Source organism: Fusarium oxysporum, chromosome II (genome assembly GCF_013085055.1).
Source record: "Fusarium oxysporum Fo47 chromosome II, complete sequence".
Classification (NCBI taxonomy): Eukaryota; Fungi; Ascomycota; class Sordariomycetes; order Hypocreales; family Nectriaceae; genus Fusarium; species Fusarium oxysporum.
This window is the reverse complement of record NC_072841.1, coordinates 2,549,300-2,567,594: the sequence shown is the minus strand read 5'-3', so window position 1 is coordinate 2,567,594 and position 18,295 is coordinate 2,549,300. Positions and strand designations below refer to the sequence as shown.

The window sequence follows — 18,295 nt, the reverse complement described above, 5'->3', positions numbered from 1 at the left end:
AGGTATATGCATCCATCCATCCCAATAGCAACAAACGCCTGCCCGCCCGGTTCATGCTGGTACTTCGTAACTATGTGTGTTGTTTATGCGTAAATGTACGATACCTCAACGCCGTTGTTTCATCAGTTGCCCATGTGTAGAACAACCCGTTGCGGAAAAAAAACATATTGCCTATATGCGTGGTCCGTCATCCATTCATCCGTAATGTGATGTATTAAGCTTCTTCCTCGATCATTGCGCGAACCTCAGGTTCGTTGAGAAGGATACGCTTTCCAAGTTCCTCTGGTGGCTTGCCGTCTCGGACAGCTCCAAAGTCAAGAATCTGGATCATGTTAGTACTTGTTACTCTTAAGTTATCTGCGCTGTAACATACCTCGACGTAGGTGAGTGAATCACGCTGGACAGCAGCCACACATCGTCGTTCGTCAAATTTGACTTGCCAAACACCACTGAGATCGCTCAACAAGTCCTGAACGCATTCGCCAGTTCGGACATCCCACATCTTGACCGTCTTCTCACTGCCACTAATAACTTTCCGGCCATCGTGCTGGAAACAGGTAATAGCCCCAGTATGCGCCATGAGAGTATTGCGGCATTTGCCATTTTCTGGATCCCAGATACGAAGAGTCGAGTCGGCCGCCGCCGACACCAATCGCTCATCGCGAAGGTCTAACAAACCGACGAGCAAACTGTGTCCCTCGAGAGTGTACAGACACGCGCCAGTTGCAAGATCCCAGATCTTGACCAGCGAATCCATCGAGCCAGAGATACAACGATTGCGTTCATGGTCGAGGACGACAGAGTAAACCTTTTGAGAGTGACCATGGAGCACATGGAGAGCCTCACCGGTGCTGATACGCCAAACCCGGACAGTGCTGTCATAAGAGCCACTGACGAGGGTGTCACCATGAGCGGAAATGGCGCGAACAGAATGCGTGTGTCCGGCCAACACTCGAATGAAGTAAGGGCAGTCGGACTCATGAGCTGGGGGGCCAGTCTGGATATATCGACGGGACCCAACCTCAGGAAGTCGCCAGACCCTGAGCTGACTGTCCCTGGAGCCGGTGATGATGAGAGGCTTCTCGGGCTGCATGATGGCCTGTCCACTGGAATCTCTCCCAGTCTCGGTGGGCATCAGGATTTGCAGGCAACGGACAGTACTAGTGTGTCCGTAGAATACCTGCTGGCAAAGGCCACGTTCGATATCCCAGACGCGAACAGATCTGTCAGTAGAGCCAGACACCAGCATGTTGCCTTCATACTGTAGTGCCCAGACACCACCTTCATGACCTTCAAGCTTCTTGCGGAGCTTGCCCGTCTTAGTATCGTAGATGTGGATGAGCGTATCGTCGCTACCTGTAATGATCTTGTCTTCGTCAAACTGGAGACACGTAATAACGTGACGAGGATGAGCTGCGAACGCGACGTGGCCAGGTTTAACCTCGCCACTGGTCCAACTCTTACGGATCATGTGATGACGGCGGTAAAGTGACTTGTATAGATGAAGCTCGCGAAGACTGGGCAGTCCAAGCTGGGGATCAGGGACAGCTGTAGCGGCAGCATTTGCAGCAGACAGTGGTCCTTCCGACTTGTGTTGGCGGGCCTCGGGCTGCGACTTGTTCTCTTCACGAGCCACGGCTTCCTGCGCACTGGCACGTCGCTTAGATCGCTCGGCCGAATAAGTGTTGATCGCTCGCTTGCGCTTGGAAGCCCGAGACTTGGAGGCTGTCTCTTGTCGAAGAGTCCGGGTAAGCTCGTGCTCAGTTGAAGTCAACCGGGTTCGCATGCTCAAATCCTTTTCGTATCCATTTGCGCCAACAGGATCTTGCCAGCCCCAACCTTGGATAATGGCCTTCTGAAGTTCCCCAGGTGGGAGGGTGTAGCCATCTCTGTCAAACAGTTCCTTCCACCCTGTTTCATTACGATCAACAATGTTTCGCCAGTGCTTTGAGACTTGTGCAGCTCGACAAAGATCTCGGTGATCGAGATGAGACAAAACAGAATATCCAAGTTCCAGGGGTAACTGTCGTAAGAAATCACATTTGAGTGCTGGGTTCACAGCGTTGGCCACAACGCGGAGGGTAGGACGAGGACAACGGCGAAGAAACTGGTACATCATGAATGTCTTCATTTCGGTTTTCATGGAGTCGAATGCCTCGAGCAGTGTCTGTGTGTCGACGACCTGTAGTGAATCGACACCTTGAGGGGCACCATCAGTGCGAGCAAGGGCGTAATCATCCTGGGAATGGCCAGTACGAACGAGAGCAGTCAAGGAATCATCTTCCATTGGCTGTGATTCATCAACCCATCTTGAGGGATCTAGGTTCGAGGACTGGAAGCTAGGCTGTGTCTCATCATCGTCATCGGCAGTATGTAGCTGAGCGGCTGCCAAGGTAGGCGACAGTCTGGGACTAGGAAGACTAGCATCTTGGGCGGCAACGACATCGATACTGGGACGGGGATTAAAGGGACGGATAGGTTGTTGTAAAGATCCATCAGCATCAGCGAACGGTTCTGCGTCAGCATCAGTAATTGGTGGAGTAGCGACATTGCTGCTAAAGACAGTATGTGAATCACTCTCTACAGGGCTGGTAGCTTCGTAATGAGGGCTGACAGCCGAGGAAGATGCTTCGGGTGATTGATTTCGTTCATGGTGTGACGAGCGTCGGCGAGCTGATCTCTCAGCCGCACCAACGACTTCTGAAGTATCGGGAGTAGCAAGGAAGCCCCCAGAAGGTCTGGATGACCTCTCTCCTTGTCGATTCGAATTATGGGCAATGGAGCGACGAAGTTTATCCGATACGGCGTTCAGGGGAATGGAGCGACCAGGTCGTCGAGGGTTCGAAGTGGGTGCTGAAGATTCGGGGGAATCTATAGTGGTAGCTCTAGAAGCGCGGGAACGGCGAGGATATCCTTCTGAGGGAGATTGTGATCGATGCTTGGGTACCCGGCCGAGGTTGGACTCTTGAGGGGACTCAGTTTTGAGTTGAGTGGGGGTAGAACGAGAATTGCAAGATAACTGTGTATATGTCAGCATGGTCTGTTCTTCATAGCAGTTGCAGACAGTAAGTGGGGAGCATAACGTGAAAACTAACCTGATGATCCATCGGTTCATCTTCAACTTCATCGTCAGTCTCAATAGCACTTGGCATGTTATACGAGAACCGGATCAGTTCAGGGGGAGTAGGCTTCATAGCGAGAGGATACTCTTTTGTGTCTAGGTTCTCCAGAGGTACAGGGTCACGAACGAAGACCTGAGGGAACTTTCGCGTGAGACGAGTCGTGGTCGTAACAGTCTTAGTCTCGACACACTCGCTCACCTCGAGCTGGAAGCGGCGGGAGCGGTTCTGAGTCCCCTCGGAGATGTTGACGGATACTGTTTGTGAAGCTTTGGGGTGACGAGGCTCAAGAGCCTGGCTAGTTGTGGGGGATGGTGTCATGATGCGGCCGGTGTTTGTGTGTGTTTGTGTTCATCCGTCAAATGCACAAGGCTAGGGACGAGTTCCGATTTAGCAGTCTTGATGGGATCAGTATCAAGACTGGTTCCGGAGCTCCAAGGCTCGTAGTATCAGAGATGTGTTGTTGGAACAGCTAAGCTGCGCGGGGAACAAGAAACGCGAAAGAGGAGAAAGTGGTTTTGTTCCGGACATGTAGATGCTTAAGCGAAACTTAAGGTTGTCTAACGGCCAGATTTCGAAGGTTTGGTGTTTTCGAGCCCTTACTCCACTGGCATCAGACTCTCTGGACTTGATCGAATGGGAAGACTGGTAGTGCCGGCAAATTTTGTGACAATATGGTCGTTATTGAGATATGTCGACAAGGGGGACGGATATCGACAACGGACGCGAAGGGCTTTCGATATGAGGCTAGCCTCAGGCCCGAGACCGGAAAGGGGACAACACGGTCGAAACGCAGTAGATCGAAGCTGATGGAGACGCGGAAGCCAGGGCGGCAGAACGAAGGGTCGTAAGGCTATCTGACTGAGCGAGCACGCGTGCACTTCAAGGCTGGGGAGGCAAGGGGAGTGTACAAGGGAGTGTGGCGAGGAGGGTGAAGAGAAAACGAGTATAATTAAGAAGAAAAACGAGACACGAAGTAACAAGGGGCAAAAGCAAACAAAAAAGAAACCGTCGCCCGTATGATTCTGTGTCTCTGGCCCTTTTCTGTTTGGGGGGGAAAGGGCTTCGTTTTGCTGACGAGGCTTTGGTGAGAGAGAAGATGTGGTGCAGGCTGATGTGACGGAGGAGTTGTTGGTCTCTGGTTCTCGGGCCAAGGTGGATATGGACTCTCCATTTTCACAGCTAGGCCCATTGGGGAATAGCCTGGCTGTAGACTGGTTGGCCCTGCGTGCTTTCCTAAGACTTTCCTAAGACTTGGACAGGGTCTAGCCGGTGTCACAGGGACCGTGATTGGGTGAAAACGCGGTCGTCTTTGGGGAAGGGGAACATGACACCGGACGAGTTAAAGTACCTCTCCGCACGAGTCCAATACGACTTTGGAGGTGATCGTGAGAAAGGGTACTTTTATGCACGTCGTTGCAACCTCATCACAGCAACAGATGGAGTTCGAAATAGGGAATTAGGAAGGGACCGTCTGTTGGTGATTGTGCATCGCCCATGCCTACCTACCCGGTCTAGCGAGACGCTATTCGAAGCGTGCGTTGCCTTGGTCAAACCGGAACGAACCTGGCCCTACGACAAGTACGGTTACGGCCGAACCACGGCTCCGGCGACGCGACGGATGCTGGAATGAATTCAAGACAATGGAGACCCGGGACAGGGTCTGAGAGTTAGTCAGCCCTGAAACTTAATTTGACGCCTTGGTCGATTCGCAGCAGGATTTCCACGGTCCAAATCGAGCTCCAGACTAGCAAGTCCCACTGAATCCTCCGTGCTGGAAATCAAGGCCCGTGATGGTATTCAGCCCAGGTTGCCTGTTGCAACCTCACGTGATATCTCCACGTCTGTGTTGGAACCCGGAGGGTTTGACAATGGCACTGGAACATTGGGGGCGTCTATGGGAATGGATCAATTACACGAAACAATGAATTGGGTTTATACTGGGTTCTATGCAGCTTCTATCGTTATGCTTATCTCCGTCAAGGGATAACCCAAATAGGATCAAGATTGATCCAAGGGAGCAGTCCAATAAAATAGGAGATAATGTACAGTAGTAGCAACTCCTTTTCTCTACTCTGGATACTCGATCATGTTTTTCAGCTGGCCGAGGTTCTGCGGCTTCTTACCTGACGCCCCTTGTTTATATCCCATCCCTTCTTGAATCTATTCACAACAAACCTTCTCCTAACTCAACTCAATGTTTCCATGATAAATCATCATCCACCGTTCGCCGACACCATTTCCGGCCATCCAATCCTTATCCACGGTCACCGCCGAGTCCTCGCCACACTGTAAAAATCTCACCCCCCGATCCAACCTCACGTGCTCTCCGATTCGGACTTAGTCAGCCTACCAATTCAGGCGGCAAGCTATACCTGCACGGGTACCCGTGCAAATAAAATCGCATGGGTACCTATGCAAATAGAATATTATCACATAAGCAACGCTAATTATTCAAAAATCCCTTATACCAGCAAATTAAAGCCAATTAACCGCTTAAGACCTTATCTATTATTTATCCTAGATCTAGTGCCTTTTATTTACTCTATCTACTATTAATTATCTCTCTACTTGCCCTAGTTATAATAAAATAAGCCCTTAAAGTCTTCCCTAATAATACTCTCCCCCTAGAGGCTATTTTTAGCTCTTAGGCCGAGTTATCTAAAGTAATTAATAAGTAGGTAAGTATATAAGGTTATGCCTTTATTATATAGAGATCCTTAAAGTTAAAGACCCTTAGTTAAGCTCTTATAGTTACCTATATATATAATTATAAAGGAGGGCCTAGATCTAATTAGGCTAATAAGAGGAAGATTTTATCTTACTATATAGATTACCCCTTCTTAATTAATACTATAGAGAGTAATTATAAGACTTAGTAGGTAGTTAGGCACTATAAAGATCCTTATACTTATATATATAATTATAAGCCAAGCTATAGGCTAAGGGCATATCTAGTTTATTACTAATTAAGAGGAGATTAAAAGTAGATTATTTAATTACTTATAAAGGCTAGTATAAAGCCAAAGGAGATATAATTATATATAAGGCTTATAAATAGATTTACCTTTACTATATAGTATAATATCTATAATACTATTATATAAGGTAAATAAGACCTTACTAAAGGTTAAAGCTTTATTTATACCCTTATAGATAAGCTTATTAAATAGGGCTTTAGAAGTTATTTCTGCCTTAATAAGGATAATAAAGTTATAGTTATATTCTTTATTAATCTAAAGTCTCTTATATATACTAAGTCCTATCTTAAAGTTATAATACTTAACTATATATATAAGACTAATAAGTATAAGATACCTCTTCTTAATATTATTAATATAAATACTTATAGGAAGACCTTTTATATTATATTTGCCTTTATAAGTAGTAAGAAAGAAGTAAATTACCTATAGGTTCTTTCTTACCTTTAGGAGGTATATAAAGGAAATAAAATAGCTCTTCCTTTTATTATACTTATAGATTAATATCTTACTTATATAAATATAATTATAAATATAGCTGCCTTCCCTAAGCTATCTTACCTTCTTTATATTTAGTATATTAACTAGGCAGTCTTAGCTTATTATTAACCTTAGTTTATAAAGGGTATAAATAATTAAGATAGGCAGAGTAAATAGTAAGAGTTTTAGAAGAGCTTTAATAGTATTATAACTTTAGAGACTTAGGCTATTTATAAGGAGAGGCTTATAAAGTTTAAGGTTATATATACTCTAAGCTATTATAATAAAGTAAGGTATATTATAATAACTTAGCTGATTTTATATAAAGAGAAATTTATTAAGGCTTAGGTAAGGAATATACCTTACTTTAGTTAGATAATAACTTTACCTATAGAAGGGATATATAACCTTATTAAGAGATATCTTACTAATAATTAAGTAAATCTCTTTAAGTATTAAAGATATATTAAGTAAGTAATAAATAATTAGCTATAAAGCCTTTATAATAATATTATATATAATAATATTACTAAGCTAACTTATTAAAGTATTTAATTATTATGCCTATTATTTAGTACTATTAGTAGTTAGGTTTCTTATAAAGCTATACTTATAGTTAAGAAGTAAGTTAAATAACTAAAAAATAGTATCCTTATATATATAAGGACCTTTATAAGAAGCTTTAGGTTACTATATGCTTATACTTTTAAGCCTCTATTAATAAATAGGCTTTATCTTTAACTATTATATTTTTACTTCTATTAGTATTTATAATACTAAGGAGCTCCCTTACTTCTTATTAAACCTTAGAGGGTATTTAATTATCTTATTAATAGATTAATACTACTAATAATAAGTATATATTAAGAGCCCTCTCTATTTAAGAGAGTTAAGAGGATATTATAACTAAGGGCATAACTATAGTGCTTTATATATTAGTAAGTTAGTTATAAGCTAACCTTAAAGATATATCTTATCTATTATTATAATATATTGCCTACTTTAAAGCTACTCTCTCTAGTATTATAACTGGCTATATAGTCTATTATAGATCCTTAGTTATAGCTTAGTATAATATAATTTATTATAATAATAGTTACTAAGATAGAGACTTATATAATAATAATATATATAAGAGTAATTACTTCTACTATACTAATATTAATGCCTTCCCTAGTTGCCTCTCCCTAAGCTGCTCTTTAGATTATAAATATTGCAGTTATTAAGCCTAAGAGATATAATAGCACTCCTACTATTTATAGATAATATATATTAGACTATAAGAGATAGTATTTATAGTAGCCTATATATTACTGCACTAATAGGTAATATTAGAAGGCAATAAAGTTATGCCTAAAGTACCTAAAGACTTATTACTAATAGGCCTATAGCTTTAAGCAGATAGGTATATATATAAAAGCTCCTAATAGAAGGAAGCTTTAGGATTAGACTAAAGAGGAGATAAATATATATATTAACTTTAATAATAAGGAGGTTATTTAAGGAGATTAGGAAGTCTCTAGCTAGCCTTAGTATATTAGCTGAAATAGCCTTAAAGATAGTAGGCATATAATATAGTAAGATATTATAATATAGCAGGCATATTATAATAATTAGATAGCCACCTAATAAATTAACTTAATAGCAGTTAATTAGAGAAATAAATATATTATTAAATAAAATAAAAAATACTAAATTACTAACTAATATATTATTTATTTATTATTATATTTATTAGACTTTTAGATTAATATATAAATTTATCCTAGATTAAGCTTATATTTATAATATTATATTACTATTAATATATTATAAAAGCTATATAATAAGGCATCTTTTAATTATAATATATATAGGTAACTAATTACTAATATATTAAATAATATTTAACTACTTTAAATAATAGTTAATATATAGAATTAATTATAAGAAGTATACTTAAGTAACTATAATAATTTATAATAGACTTAGGAAGTTATAATAGCTTATATTAATAGATAACTTAAATATAAATTATTATAACTATATATCTATAAGTTTAACTAGAAATATAGCTTTTAGGTCTTTCCTTTCCTTAATATAATATAATATAATAAGCCTTCTAACTTATATAATATCTATATCTTTAAATATGCCTTCTAATAATAATAATAATACTAGCTTCTAGATCTATAAGGATTAGATTATTACCCCTTCTTGCTATTTTCCTTCTAACTAGAATAACTAGTTTATCTTATAGTCTTCTTAGACTGCTAATTCCCTGCCCTAGGGTATAAGGGTATAAAAGGCAGCTAGCTTCTTGCCTCTTATCCCTATGCCTATTCTCTATAGGCAAGAGAATTAGGGAGTTATCTAACTAGCCTAGAATTAGTTTAATATAAACGGCTAGATAGCTTAGAATGCTCCTTAAGGAGTAAATACTAATATAGCTTTCCTAATACTACAGCAGTTATATACTGCATATAATACTAGCTTTGCCCCTACTAGTTAACTAATAACTATAGTAATATATCTATAGGGATATAATATTTAGGGCAACTAGTATGCAGGCTAGCTTTATAATACTATTAACTAATGGCTAGCTTGCCTAATCCTTAATGCTATGCCTTTCTAAATAGTATAGTCTTTATAGTAGTAAGATATTATATACTAAGGAGGCCTTATAATCCCTGGCATAATATGGCCTATATTAGTAATAGGTATAACTATATATATACTAATACTATAGGTAGCTTAGCAGAATAGCATATATATTAATTTAGTTAATCTATAAGGGCATATTATATAGACTTAGCAGGGAAGGCAATAAGAGGGATAGTTAATAGTATATTACCTTATTTATAGCTCTTAAGAAATATATAATATTACCTTTTATATAATATTAGCTTATATATATATAACTGGTTACTATATATCTAAATTTAGTGTATTTACTATAATTAACTTACTTACTAATAAAATAAGAATCTAATAGTATAATAGAATAAGAGATAGATATTCTAAATGGGCTTTTTTTGCTTGATTTAATGATATATAATATGTATTTGCAATTAATCTGGATTGATTATGTGATGATATTCTATTTGCATGGGTACCCGTGCGATTTTATTTGCATGGGTACCCGTGCGATTTTATTTGCACGGGTACCCGTGCGGGTATAGCTTGCCAATTCAGGCCTCCCGTCGGCTTATCCGGATTTCCTGTACCGGACGGGTACCGACATTGGATGCGGGGGTGGCCCGATCGGGGCTTTGTTGGGCGATTCGCCGATTCTAGAGCTGGGCCATCATGATGCGGTTGAGGAATGTTGGATCATGTTTTGAAACAGACGGTGAGTTTTTAGTTGATTCAGGGGTCATTCGCTCCGTGATGAGTGTATTGTGATCCATTGTAAACTGATGTGCTAACCAGATATCGCTGACATTCGCTTTTTGTGGTATCCCCAAGATCGCATGATACGCCGTTATCATGATATTAATCCAAAGCCCTCGCTAACATCCAATCATTTCCAAATATCGACTCTCATCCAATGTATCATGATATGTAAACTGGCATACGGCTTCCCAATAGCTCGCTTTTACTCAGCTGTACATCCAACTTATTAAAGTCGTGCAACATTAACCAGCATATCATGCGGAAAATCAGCGTGCACCAAACATCATCATGCGAGACCTCCTGTTCATACAAAGCAGCCTCGAGCCTAGGTCTAGGTTGCTCACTTGCTAACGAATACGCATCACTCACAGCACTACCAGGTCTGCTAGACATGGAGGGACGGCCGTTGGCCATGGGTCCAAGAGGAATGTTCTCCACGCTGGTTTGTAGACGAGGGGCTGGCATGGGGGGAGGCGGCGAGGACGCCCGTTCAATACCACGCATGCTGGATGCTTGGGTACGACCTGTGCCTGCGCGGCGGAAACCGTACCCTGCAGGGGCACCAACAAGGCTCGTTCTGCGATCTGTTGAACGGGCAGCACGAGGGATAACCTTCTCACGAATAACGTGAAAGTAAACTTCCAAAAACTTGTGCTGCCGCTCATCAGGACTGGCTTCGTGCATGTCCTCGAATCCGATGGGCGCAACTCTAGGCTGTCCATCCTGTCGTGTGTGTGGCGTAGCCGGACTCCATTCAGCGTGCAGAGATTGCGTATCGGACGAACGGTCTTCCCCGTCATTCAGTAGACGTAGAACTTCTTGGATGTGCGATCGCAAAACATCTTGGACCATTTCTCGTCGTTTCTTCTGTACCTCGGACTCATGAACCTTGATGCCCAACTGCTCTGCAAAAGGGGTAACAGTGCCGCTGGGTTCCTTGGCTGTCAAGATCTGATCGCAATCGTCGATGGCTTCGTGGAGTGCCTTGAGGGTACACATCTTCTCGGTTACGCTTTCGTCCTTGTTGAAGGCTAGAATTTGGTCGACATGCTTCTTAATCTTCTCGATAATGACGGGGTTTCGACGGGCTCCGGGCAGTGAAGTCGGAACCAGGTCCTCGTAAGCTTCCATCACTTTGACTAATGACACCGACTGCTTATCCCAGCGATCTGATGTTGGGTTGGGAATATGGGTGAACATGCTGTTCTTGATGTGAAAAGTACGACTCAGCATACCGAGGATTTCGAAGGAGACTAAAACTATTAGTAAATGTATATCCAGCGAGGCAAAGAAACCCACCAGGAAACAGATGCGATGTATGCTTGCCAGCATCTTGGAAAGCACGGACAGCATTGTTGTTACATCCAATTCGGATAAGAGTCTGAGAAATCTCCTCGCGAGTCGCCAGCTGAAGGAAAGCCAAGTTCTCTGGATCATCTTCAGGAAATCGAAGGCGTCGCTGATCCAAAAGCACGCTGTAAATAGTCGACACATAGCCAAAACAAAGCTCCTTGACCTGGTCAACAGGAATCACTCGATTTGCTTCGAAGCGACTCCTCCCGTAAATACTGAAGGTAAACATTAAACCGAGATCAGTGACCTTTTCGCCAATGACCATAAAACCATTGCCTTCGGCACGATAACGCTCGCGCTTGCGGTCGAATTCTTTCCAGTAGATACCCAGAGCCGCCAACATCTCGATGAGATGGCACATCGTCGTCGTCGCGTAGGGGCGTAGAACAGTCGCGGGCATTGTATCCCAGCTTTTACGTTTCCGTTGAAGAGCTACTGTCATAGTATGTGCATCGTATAAGCTAGGAGGGTTGGTAGGAAGATCGTGGTGCTGTGTCTGCGCATTCGGAGGCCCAACTTGTTTATGCATGCCCTCGTATTGACTCTTTTGCCACTTCTCCGACTCGTGCTCCATACGCTGTACGGCGCTGAGAAGTAATGTCCATGAAGCTCGCTCGTTATCAGCAGTATGGATACGCTCTCGTTTCGTCTTGTTGGCATATTCCTCTCTTGGGTTGATGTCCAGCTCAGACCACGTGTTTTCGAGACTCTCGGGACTTCCATCTAGAAAGTATATCTCTGCTCCGCGAATTGGGCCATGTTGGTTGTCTGGGGGCGAGACGAAAATCACAGGAGCTTCAAACTCGACCTCGAAACGGAGCTCGTCCCAAGAGAAGCGACGGGTTTTGGTGAGTGCCCATTTTCCCATGACTTTCTCATTGCATTGAGCGTATCCTGCGGCAGAGGCGTAGTATTGTTGCATGACCTGCATGAAGGTAGCTGCCAGAGCAACCAAAGACACGAGGAGAGCCACGATGGCCACCACGACTTCGGGGTCGGCTTCAGCCATGGTGTTGAGGCTGCGATATTCTCTCGGCCTGTTCGTTCGTTCGTCTCGGTCTAGGATGGTTGGTACCACGTAAGAGAACGGCTAGTCGGAGTTGTAGAGCACTGGACAATGCAGCAATCAACTATGGGCACACTGGCCTTGCTCGTCGCGGGCTCGGAGGCTGAGTTTGACAGAGGTCAACACGACATGAAGTGATCGTCACGCACGGCCATGAACCAATTCCGGCGTATTTAGTCGTTCAAGGCGTCGTCATCGTTACAAAGTGGAAAAAGACTGAAGAAGTGTTGAAAGGAGAACAAACTGGACAAACCCACAGGCGCAGAGCCTGGTTTGAACTTCGCAGTCGCGCAGCTTTCTTAACAAGGACAGGGGATGCCACCCAGGGCTATAGAGTCCAGGGTTCAATTGGGTCAAGTGCTTATTGAGTGGATGCTGGAAGCATTGGGGGCTGGCCGCATCGAGGGCCGTTGCAGGCCTCAACTCAGGAGGTCAAGTAATCTTGAGGAAAAGGGTTTGGGTAGCGGGTTTAACATGAAATATCACCACGGATTTATGCATATTTCCTGCGTTTAAAAGTGAAACCTTGAGAAGCTCTGATTGGAATTTTACCTCACCAGGTTATGAGTCTAAGATTGAGTTGGGTTGCGGCCCGTCATGACGTTGCGGCTGATAGCCCTAAACTTTAGCGGATTTCGCCCTGAATGGTTGGTTGATTGCGGGGAGCGGGCGCTAAAGTCATCCCGTCCCGGCTCGCATCAACATCTCAGCCTCAATCGGCTGGATTATTGGATGACAATGGGAAGCTGAACGCTTGATGATGACCGATTGATCATGGACTCCAAAAACAATCTTAATGTCATACTTATCTGGTACGATGGTGTTGATTCTAGCGGATTTAAGTGGAATCCATAAGTACAAATGGTTGTTGGATAACCCCCTCCAAAATTTAAGAGTAAATCAGCCCATCCAAATGCTCGCCACAGGACGACAATAGAACTGAAGATATACAGAACGTGTAATATTGTAGCCGACTGTCTATTTTAAACACACCTAACTCTACCCCGAGGCAGGCCTCGCAAGCCTGGAAAACCTCGGTCAACAACTATGTATCATGTCGAATTGGAGCCACCCTACAGCTTCTCCTTACGTCCCCAGTTCCTCTCCCCATCCAGTACCAGCGCAACATGATTACTCAACGCCACAACATCGTCCTCCCTATCAAAAACAATAACCTCAGCATCATACCTCCCATCCTTGATAACCTTTGCACTGATCCGTATCCTCAACCACTCCTTACCCTCTTTTGGCAACGCTTTCTTGACATCCAAGCTCATCGAAACCGTGGGCATCCAAAAGATCTTGTCAAATGCAAATCTGTCTTCAGGAACTGGTGCATCCAAGTCTGTTGGTCGGTAGCCCTCGATTATGAGTGCGGGCGCGACGTCAGCGATGTAGCCGAGTGCCCATGTTGTCCAGCGTTCGTTGTTGGACATGCGGAGCCAGAGATCCCATGTTGCTGGTGGTGTTTGTTTGTACTTGGGGGAGTAGAACTCGACGTGTTGCATCATGGGTGCTACATCCATCACAACCATGTGTAAACGCTCCCAATTGGGGTCTTCATCTGTTGCGAGCTTGGTCAAGTCGACCGAAGGAGGCGGCGCAGAGAGTTCAAAGCCAGTTGGCAGACTGAGGCCTTGTTCACCATTGAGCAAAGTATTCGTGACATATGCCGCGACCTTCTTCTTAGACTTATTAGATATCCAAGGGCTCTCGGACAAGAGACCTTCTTGATACAGCGTAATATGGAGGATTGACAACGCCCGGCCTCTTCGAACCTCCTCCACTATAAGCACAGCTGGACCGATATGCGTGGCACTAAGGAAATGCCAATGAGCAGCGAATGTATCAGGTTGCTCGTAGGGTGCAAGGTAGATACTCGCCGCGCGCAAGAACATGGCCGATATATAGCCTCCATGGGGGACTGTGCCGGTTAGCAATGAGGTGAGCTATTGGACAAGCGCTTACCAGTTCCAACAGCAAATGCTTGATCGAGGTTGACTGTGAATGTAGTCATCTCTTGTTGCGTGACTCGTGAGTTCACTCCTAGGGACGGATAGCCTGACATGTTGTTCTCAATTGTTCTTCGTTTTGTAATGCACCGTGATTGATGGAGGGCTTTTGCTCATGTTCTGAGCCTTGATATGAGCATATGAGCCGAGGATGTAATGGCGACAGGGGTACTGTAAGCAACCAATTGTTGGTTTATGCCAGTCCTCGCAAATCTATTTCAGGCAGCTGCTTCAATCGCATAACATGCAAGATGTAACATGAGCCGCTGGTCTGGACAAATCATACTGTATCGCTTAATGAACTTTCGCCAAATCATACATCTTACAGAGGTCTCCTGGCATGTACTGTCGATATTCATAATCTTCGTCAAGAATCACAGCTATGCTTATGAAGGTCTAGAAACTGTGATGGATCGAAACACAAGACTTGAGTTTGAGTTCATGATTAAATTTACCTCATGCTGCCTTAGATGATGCTAAATCCAATCTCTTCACAATTTAATACATGATATCATGATTACTCGAATTTTAACTACGATCTTGCAAAGTTCTAATCTATACTGGGGATAGAATTACATATTCTGGCAGTAAACTTCTGTTTGTCAGAGCTTATACACCGGACTCATCGGTAGGCGTATCTTAGACACGGGGCTTCCGCAAAAAACGCACTGGGGATTACGTCCCCCACTCTCCCCGTACAGTTCGTTGGCACAGTCGGTGCACATCACAGTAACGCATGTTGTATCTGTGCATACAGATTGTAGACTCGAATTTTCCTCCAAACAATGTGCACAGTTCTTGATTTCTTGAGGTAAGATGATGTCCCGGAGCTTCATTTTCAACTCGGTCTGGTTGTGAATAAACTTGCCGTCCAGTTCCAAAGGGGAATTGCTATCAGGCATGACTTCAACCTTGCTGGAGAAATGAGCCAAATCACAGTCCCTTGTTATATGGAATAAAGACTCCCCTTGTAGGGGGGTTTTGATGACATTGTCATCGTTTCTGAGGAAGCTTGATATGTTGTGCTTGACCAGGTCACCTACAGTCGTTTCGCGGCTCTTGATAGTAGATACACCCAACACACAGGCACAGCATTGGAAATTGCTCGGATCAACATCTTTGAGGTCAATTTCCTTGGGCCAAATAATTCGGCTGAGACACTCGGAACATTGCACGGTTGGCGCCGCGCTTCCGCTTTCGCAGTAGAAGCACTCGGGAGGTTTCTCTTTGTCATCGTCGTCAACGACGTACTGAGCTTGACAAGAACCGCATTCAGTCCAAAGCACAGGTGTGCTATCGTCATGATCCTCAGGTGCGTCGATGGGATTGCGGCCAGCGGAACAATAGCGGCATGTACAGTACGAAGTCATCACCGTGACTGAACGGCGACGATTGCATCTCTGACATATATCCGCGTGAATTACCGCTGCCTCTGCATTGCTTGGACGCCAACCAGTCTTCACAGACAGCTTAACCGTGAGACTCTTCTCAAGCTTCTGGTAATCCACCAGCGTCTGGAGGAGTTTACGGTCTTCACCTCTGAGAATGCTCTCTTGATCGGGTTGAAGCGAACGCCTTTTTTCTAAAACCCGGTCTGCTTCGAGTAAGAGAGACAAATACTCAAATCTCCACGTTTCGGGATTCTCGGTCGTGATCCACTTGTACCGAAATGCCACGAGCTGATGGAGAGCTGCATCGATTAATGGGATTATCCCCCGGCTTGTGACAAATGCAGCAAGGAGAGAAGCTGGACGATCTGTAAGTTGCGTTCCAGGAACGACAGCATGGAGCAAGTAATTCTAAAATTTGCCCCCGTACTCAGGCATTATTAGTGCAAGAGGGATCCGAGGAGTCAGGCAAGGCCAAGAGTTTGTCATACTGGCAGGCATATCTTTCTCCTGTTGAACGTAATGCATCCGGATCAGAACATTTCCCAAGCGTCCCAGAATATCCATGTCGCACGACTTCCAGATGTTGAGTAGCTGTGCACGAGTAAGGGCTGCATCGTACTGATTTCCCTGTAAATCGATCGTGTCTGGATCTACACATACAAGTGGGAATTGGCGATTTGCAGGAAGAGCTGAGATCTCCTCATTGATCTCATGGAAAAAGGTATACGACTCTTCCAACCAAGTCTGTGCTTGCTTCTTGTCTCTTGCATCGGGTATTTGACTAACCTGGGCTCTAAACTTTCCCAAGAGGCTTCTCTTTATGTTGTTGTTGCCAGTTTGGTCGCTACAGACAGCGCGCCAAAGTTGCCCGTAAAAGGGATGGATAGCGATGACTGATACATTGGTGCTGATAATTCGATCAAGCTGTTCCACAATGACGTTTTTGTAGTCTTCATCGCCATCAATATACTTCCTGGCCAAGTTTCTGCTTGTGTATATGCTGAATTGCCCGTTGTCGGTGTTGACACTGTCATATCGGACACGGAGGCAGCTGCGTGGCCCAGCAAGAGTATTGGTTTTCTCGAGGTTGTCAGAGTACCTGCCGCAGGATCTCTCAATATCGGCTTCGGACACTGTATGGGTGGTTAGGTCTCGTTTGAAAGCTACTTTGGAGGATTCTGGTATGTCGATATTTCCATCAGCCCGCATCCAAACGAGGAGCAGGCCTATAGTTAGTCGAGAGATGACTCTGCCACTGTATGTCGTAAGATAGAAACCGCCCCCTGTCATGGTAGATAGATAGAGATATGGACTCCAATTACTGATGCTGAAATTGGATCCGAAAGAAAGTACCACAGCTCTCTTGGTATGAAAACCATTGCCCGCGAGAATATGGGCGCCAGTAACCCAATCCCTGAAAAATTGACCTGTTACCTCGTACTCCAACAGGAGTTGAAGCTGCTCGAACTTGTAATATCCCGAACTGGTCTCGCTTCGCCCACTGGTATGCTCGAACATGGGAGGAGCATGGGTATAAAGAAGGAGGATAGTCGCGTTCTGACCCGCTCTCATCTCCTGATACGCTTTGGCAAGAGCCGCTTTTGAAGCAGGATTTGACTTGTACTCGGAGTCATCAGGCGCCTCTAAAGCTTTAACGAAGTTGAGTATGTCGTCTTGACTCGGAGTGCTGGTGGCACTAAAAGGAAAGCACCATCCTGACCACTGTATCACGTTATCAGAAGTATAATTACGATAGGCTAGGACTCCAATGCGCTCAAAGCAGTCAGCAAGAGCCACGAAGTCGATAATATCGGGAATGGCTTCTTTCAACGCCGTAACACCGACGCTCCCGCCTGTTATGGCATCGAAAACGATCATCAGATCATGGACTCGAGATGGAGTGCTCATGATGGCAGTTATTGATGGGAATAATGTGATGGATGATTGGAAAACGACTGCAGAAGCTGTGTGATGTTACTTATGACTAGAGGTAGCTCAAAGATAATGGGTGATGTGTTGTTGTTATTGTTGAATGATGAGCTGTTGTGTTGCGTAAGGTATAGAAGGAGAGGCACCATCAATGCTTTGAGGGCAGCCAGTCGTTAAGGTATCGAAACGCCCCTTTCCCCGACAAGTACGCCTGCAAGCTCAGATATCGGGCGTTCATAGGTAGCTTTTGATGTGTTGCCAAGGCATGGAAGCTGGCAAGGCAGGCGGTTAGTTCTTATCTAGAAGGAGGCATGACTATAGACCCAGTTAAGGTAAGTCAGGGTGCTATGATACAGGAATCTGGTCGCATTGTTCTCTCTGCATTAGAGCATGGGATTATATTGCGATATATTCTTATACCATGTAATGTGAAAGTCATAACACCCAGTGCAGAATGCGTCGCGCCTCATACTCCAAATGGCATGATGAGGTTTCGTTACCGCATCGCAACACCTACAATTCAATGCTGTGAACGCCATATTCAATCAATACCAAGAATACTTCTCGCAATTGATGCTGCCTGTTGTCT

General features: G+C 44.0%; 3 protein-coding genes across 3 annotated transcripts; all 3 read right to left on the bottom strand.

The window, feature by feature from the left end:
- Positions 1 to 87: 87 nt before the first annotated feature.
- Positions 88 to 3,579, bottom strand: FOBCDRAFT_15221 (WD40-repeat-containing domain protein). Its single transcript, XM_059608358.1, has 3 exons — positions 3,096 to 3,579; positions 374 to 3,019; positions 88 to 322 (listed from the first exon to the last, which is right to left on the bottom strand). The coding sequence occupies exons 1-3, from the start codon at positions 3,438 to 3,440 to the stop codon at positions 215 to 217; spliced, it is 3,099 nt and encodes a 1,032-aa protein (XP_059464155.1). The 5' UTR covers positions 3,441 to 3,579; the 3' UTR covers positions 88 to 214.
- Positions 3,580 to 9,923: 6,344 nt separating this feature from the next.
- On the bottom strand, positions 9,924 to 12,688 carry FOBCDRAFT_214859 (uncharacterized protein). The gene is made up of 2 exons (XM_031173511.3): positions 11,255 to 12,688; positions 9,924 to 11,208 (listed from the first exon to the last, which is right to left on the bottom strand). Exons 1-2 carry the CDS (start codon positions 12,315 to 12,317, stop codon positions 10,115 to 10,117), a joined length of 2,157 nt encoding a protein of 718 aa, XP_031050296.2. The 5' UTR covers positions 12,318 to 12,688; the 3' UTR covers positions 9,924 to 10,114.
- A 637-nt stretch (positions 12,689 to 13,325) lies between these two features.
- FOBCDRAFT_176576 (thioesterase-like superfamily-domain-containing protein) lies at positions 13,326 to 17,778 on the bottom strand. Its single transcript, XM_059608520.1, has 6 exons — positions 17,280 to 17,778; positions 16,266 to 16,910; positions 15,099 to 16,142; positions 14,713 to 14,766; positions 14,343 to 14,435; positions 13,326 to 14,298 (listed from the first exon to the last, which is right to left on the bottom strand). The coding sequence occupies exons 1-6, from the start codon at positions 17,683 to 17,685 to the stop codon at positions 13,448 to 13,450; spliced, it is 3,093 nt and encodes a 1,030-aa protein (XP_059466763.1). The 5' UTR covers positions 17,686 to 17,778; the 3' UTR covers positions 13,326 to 13,447.
- Positions 17,779 to 18,295: the final 517 nt, after the last annotated feature.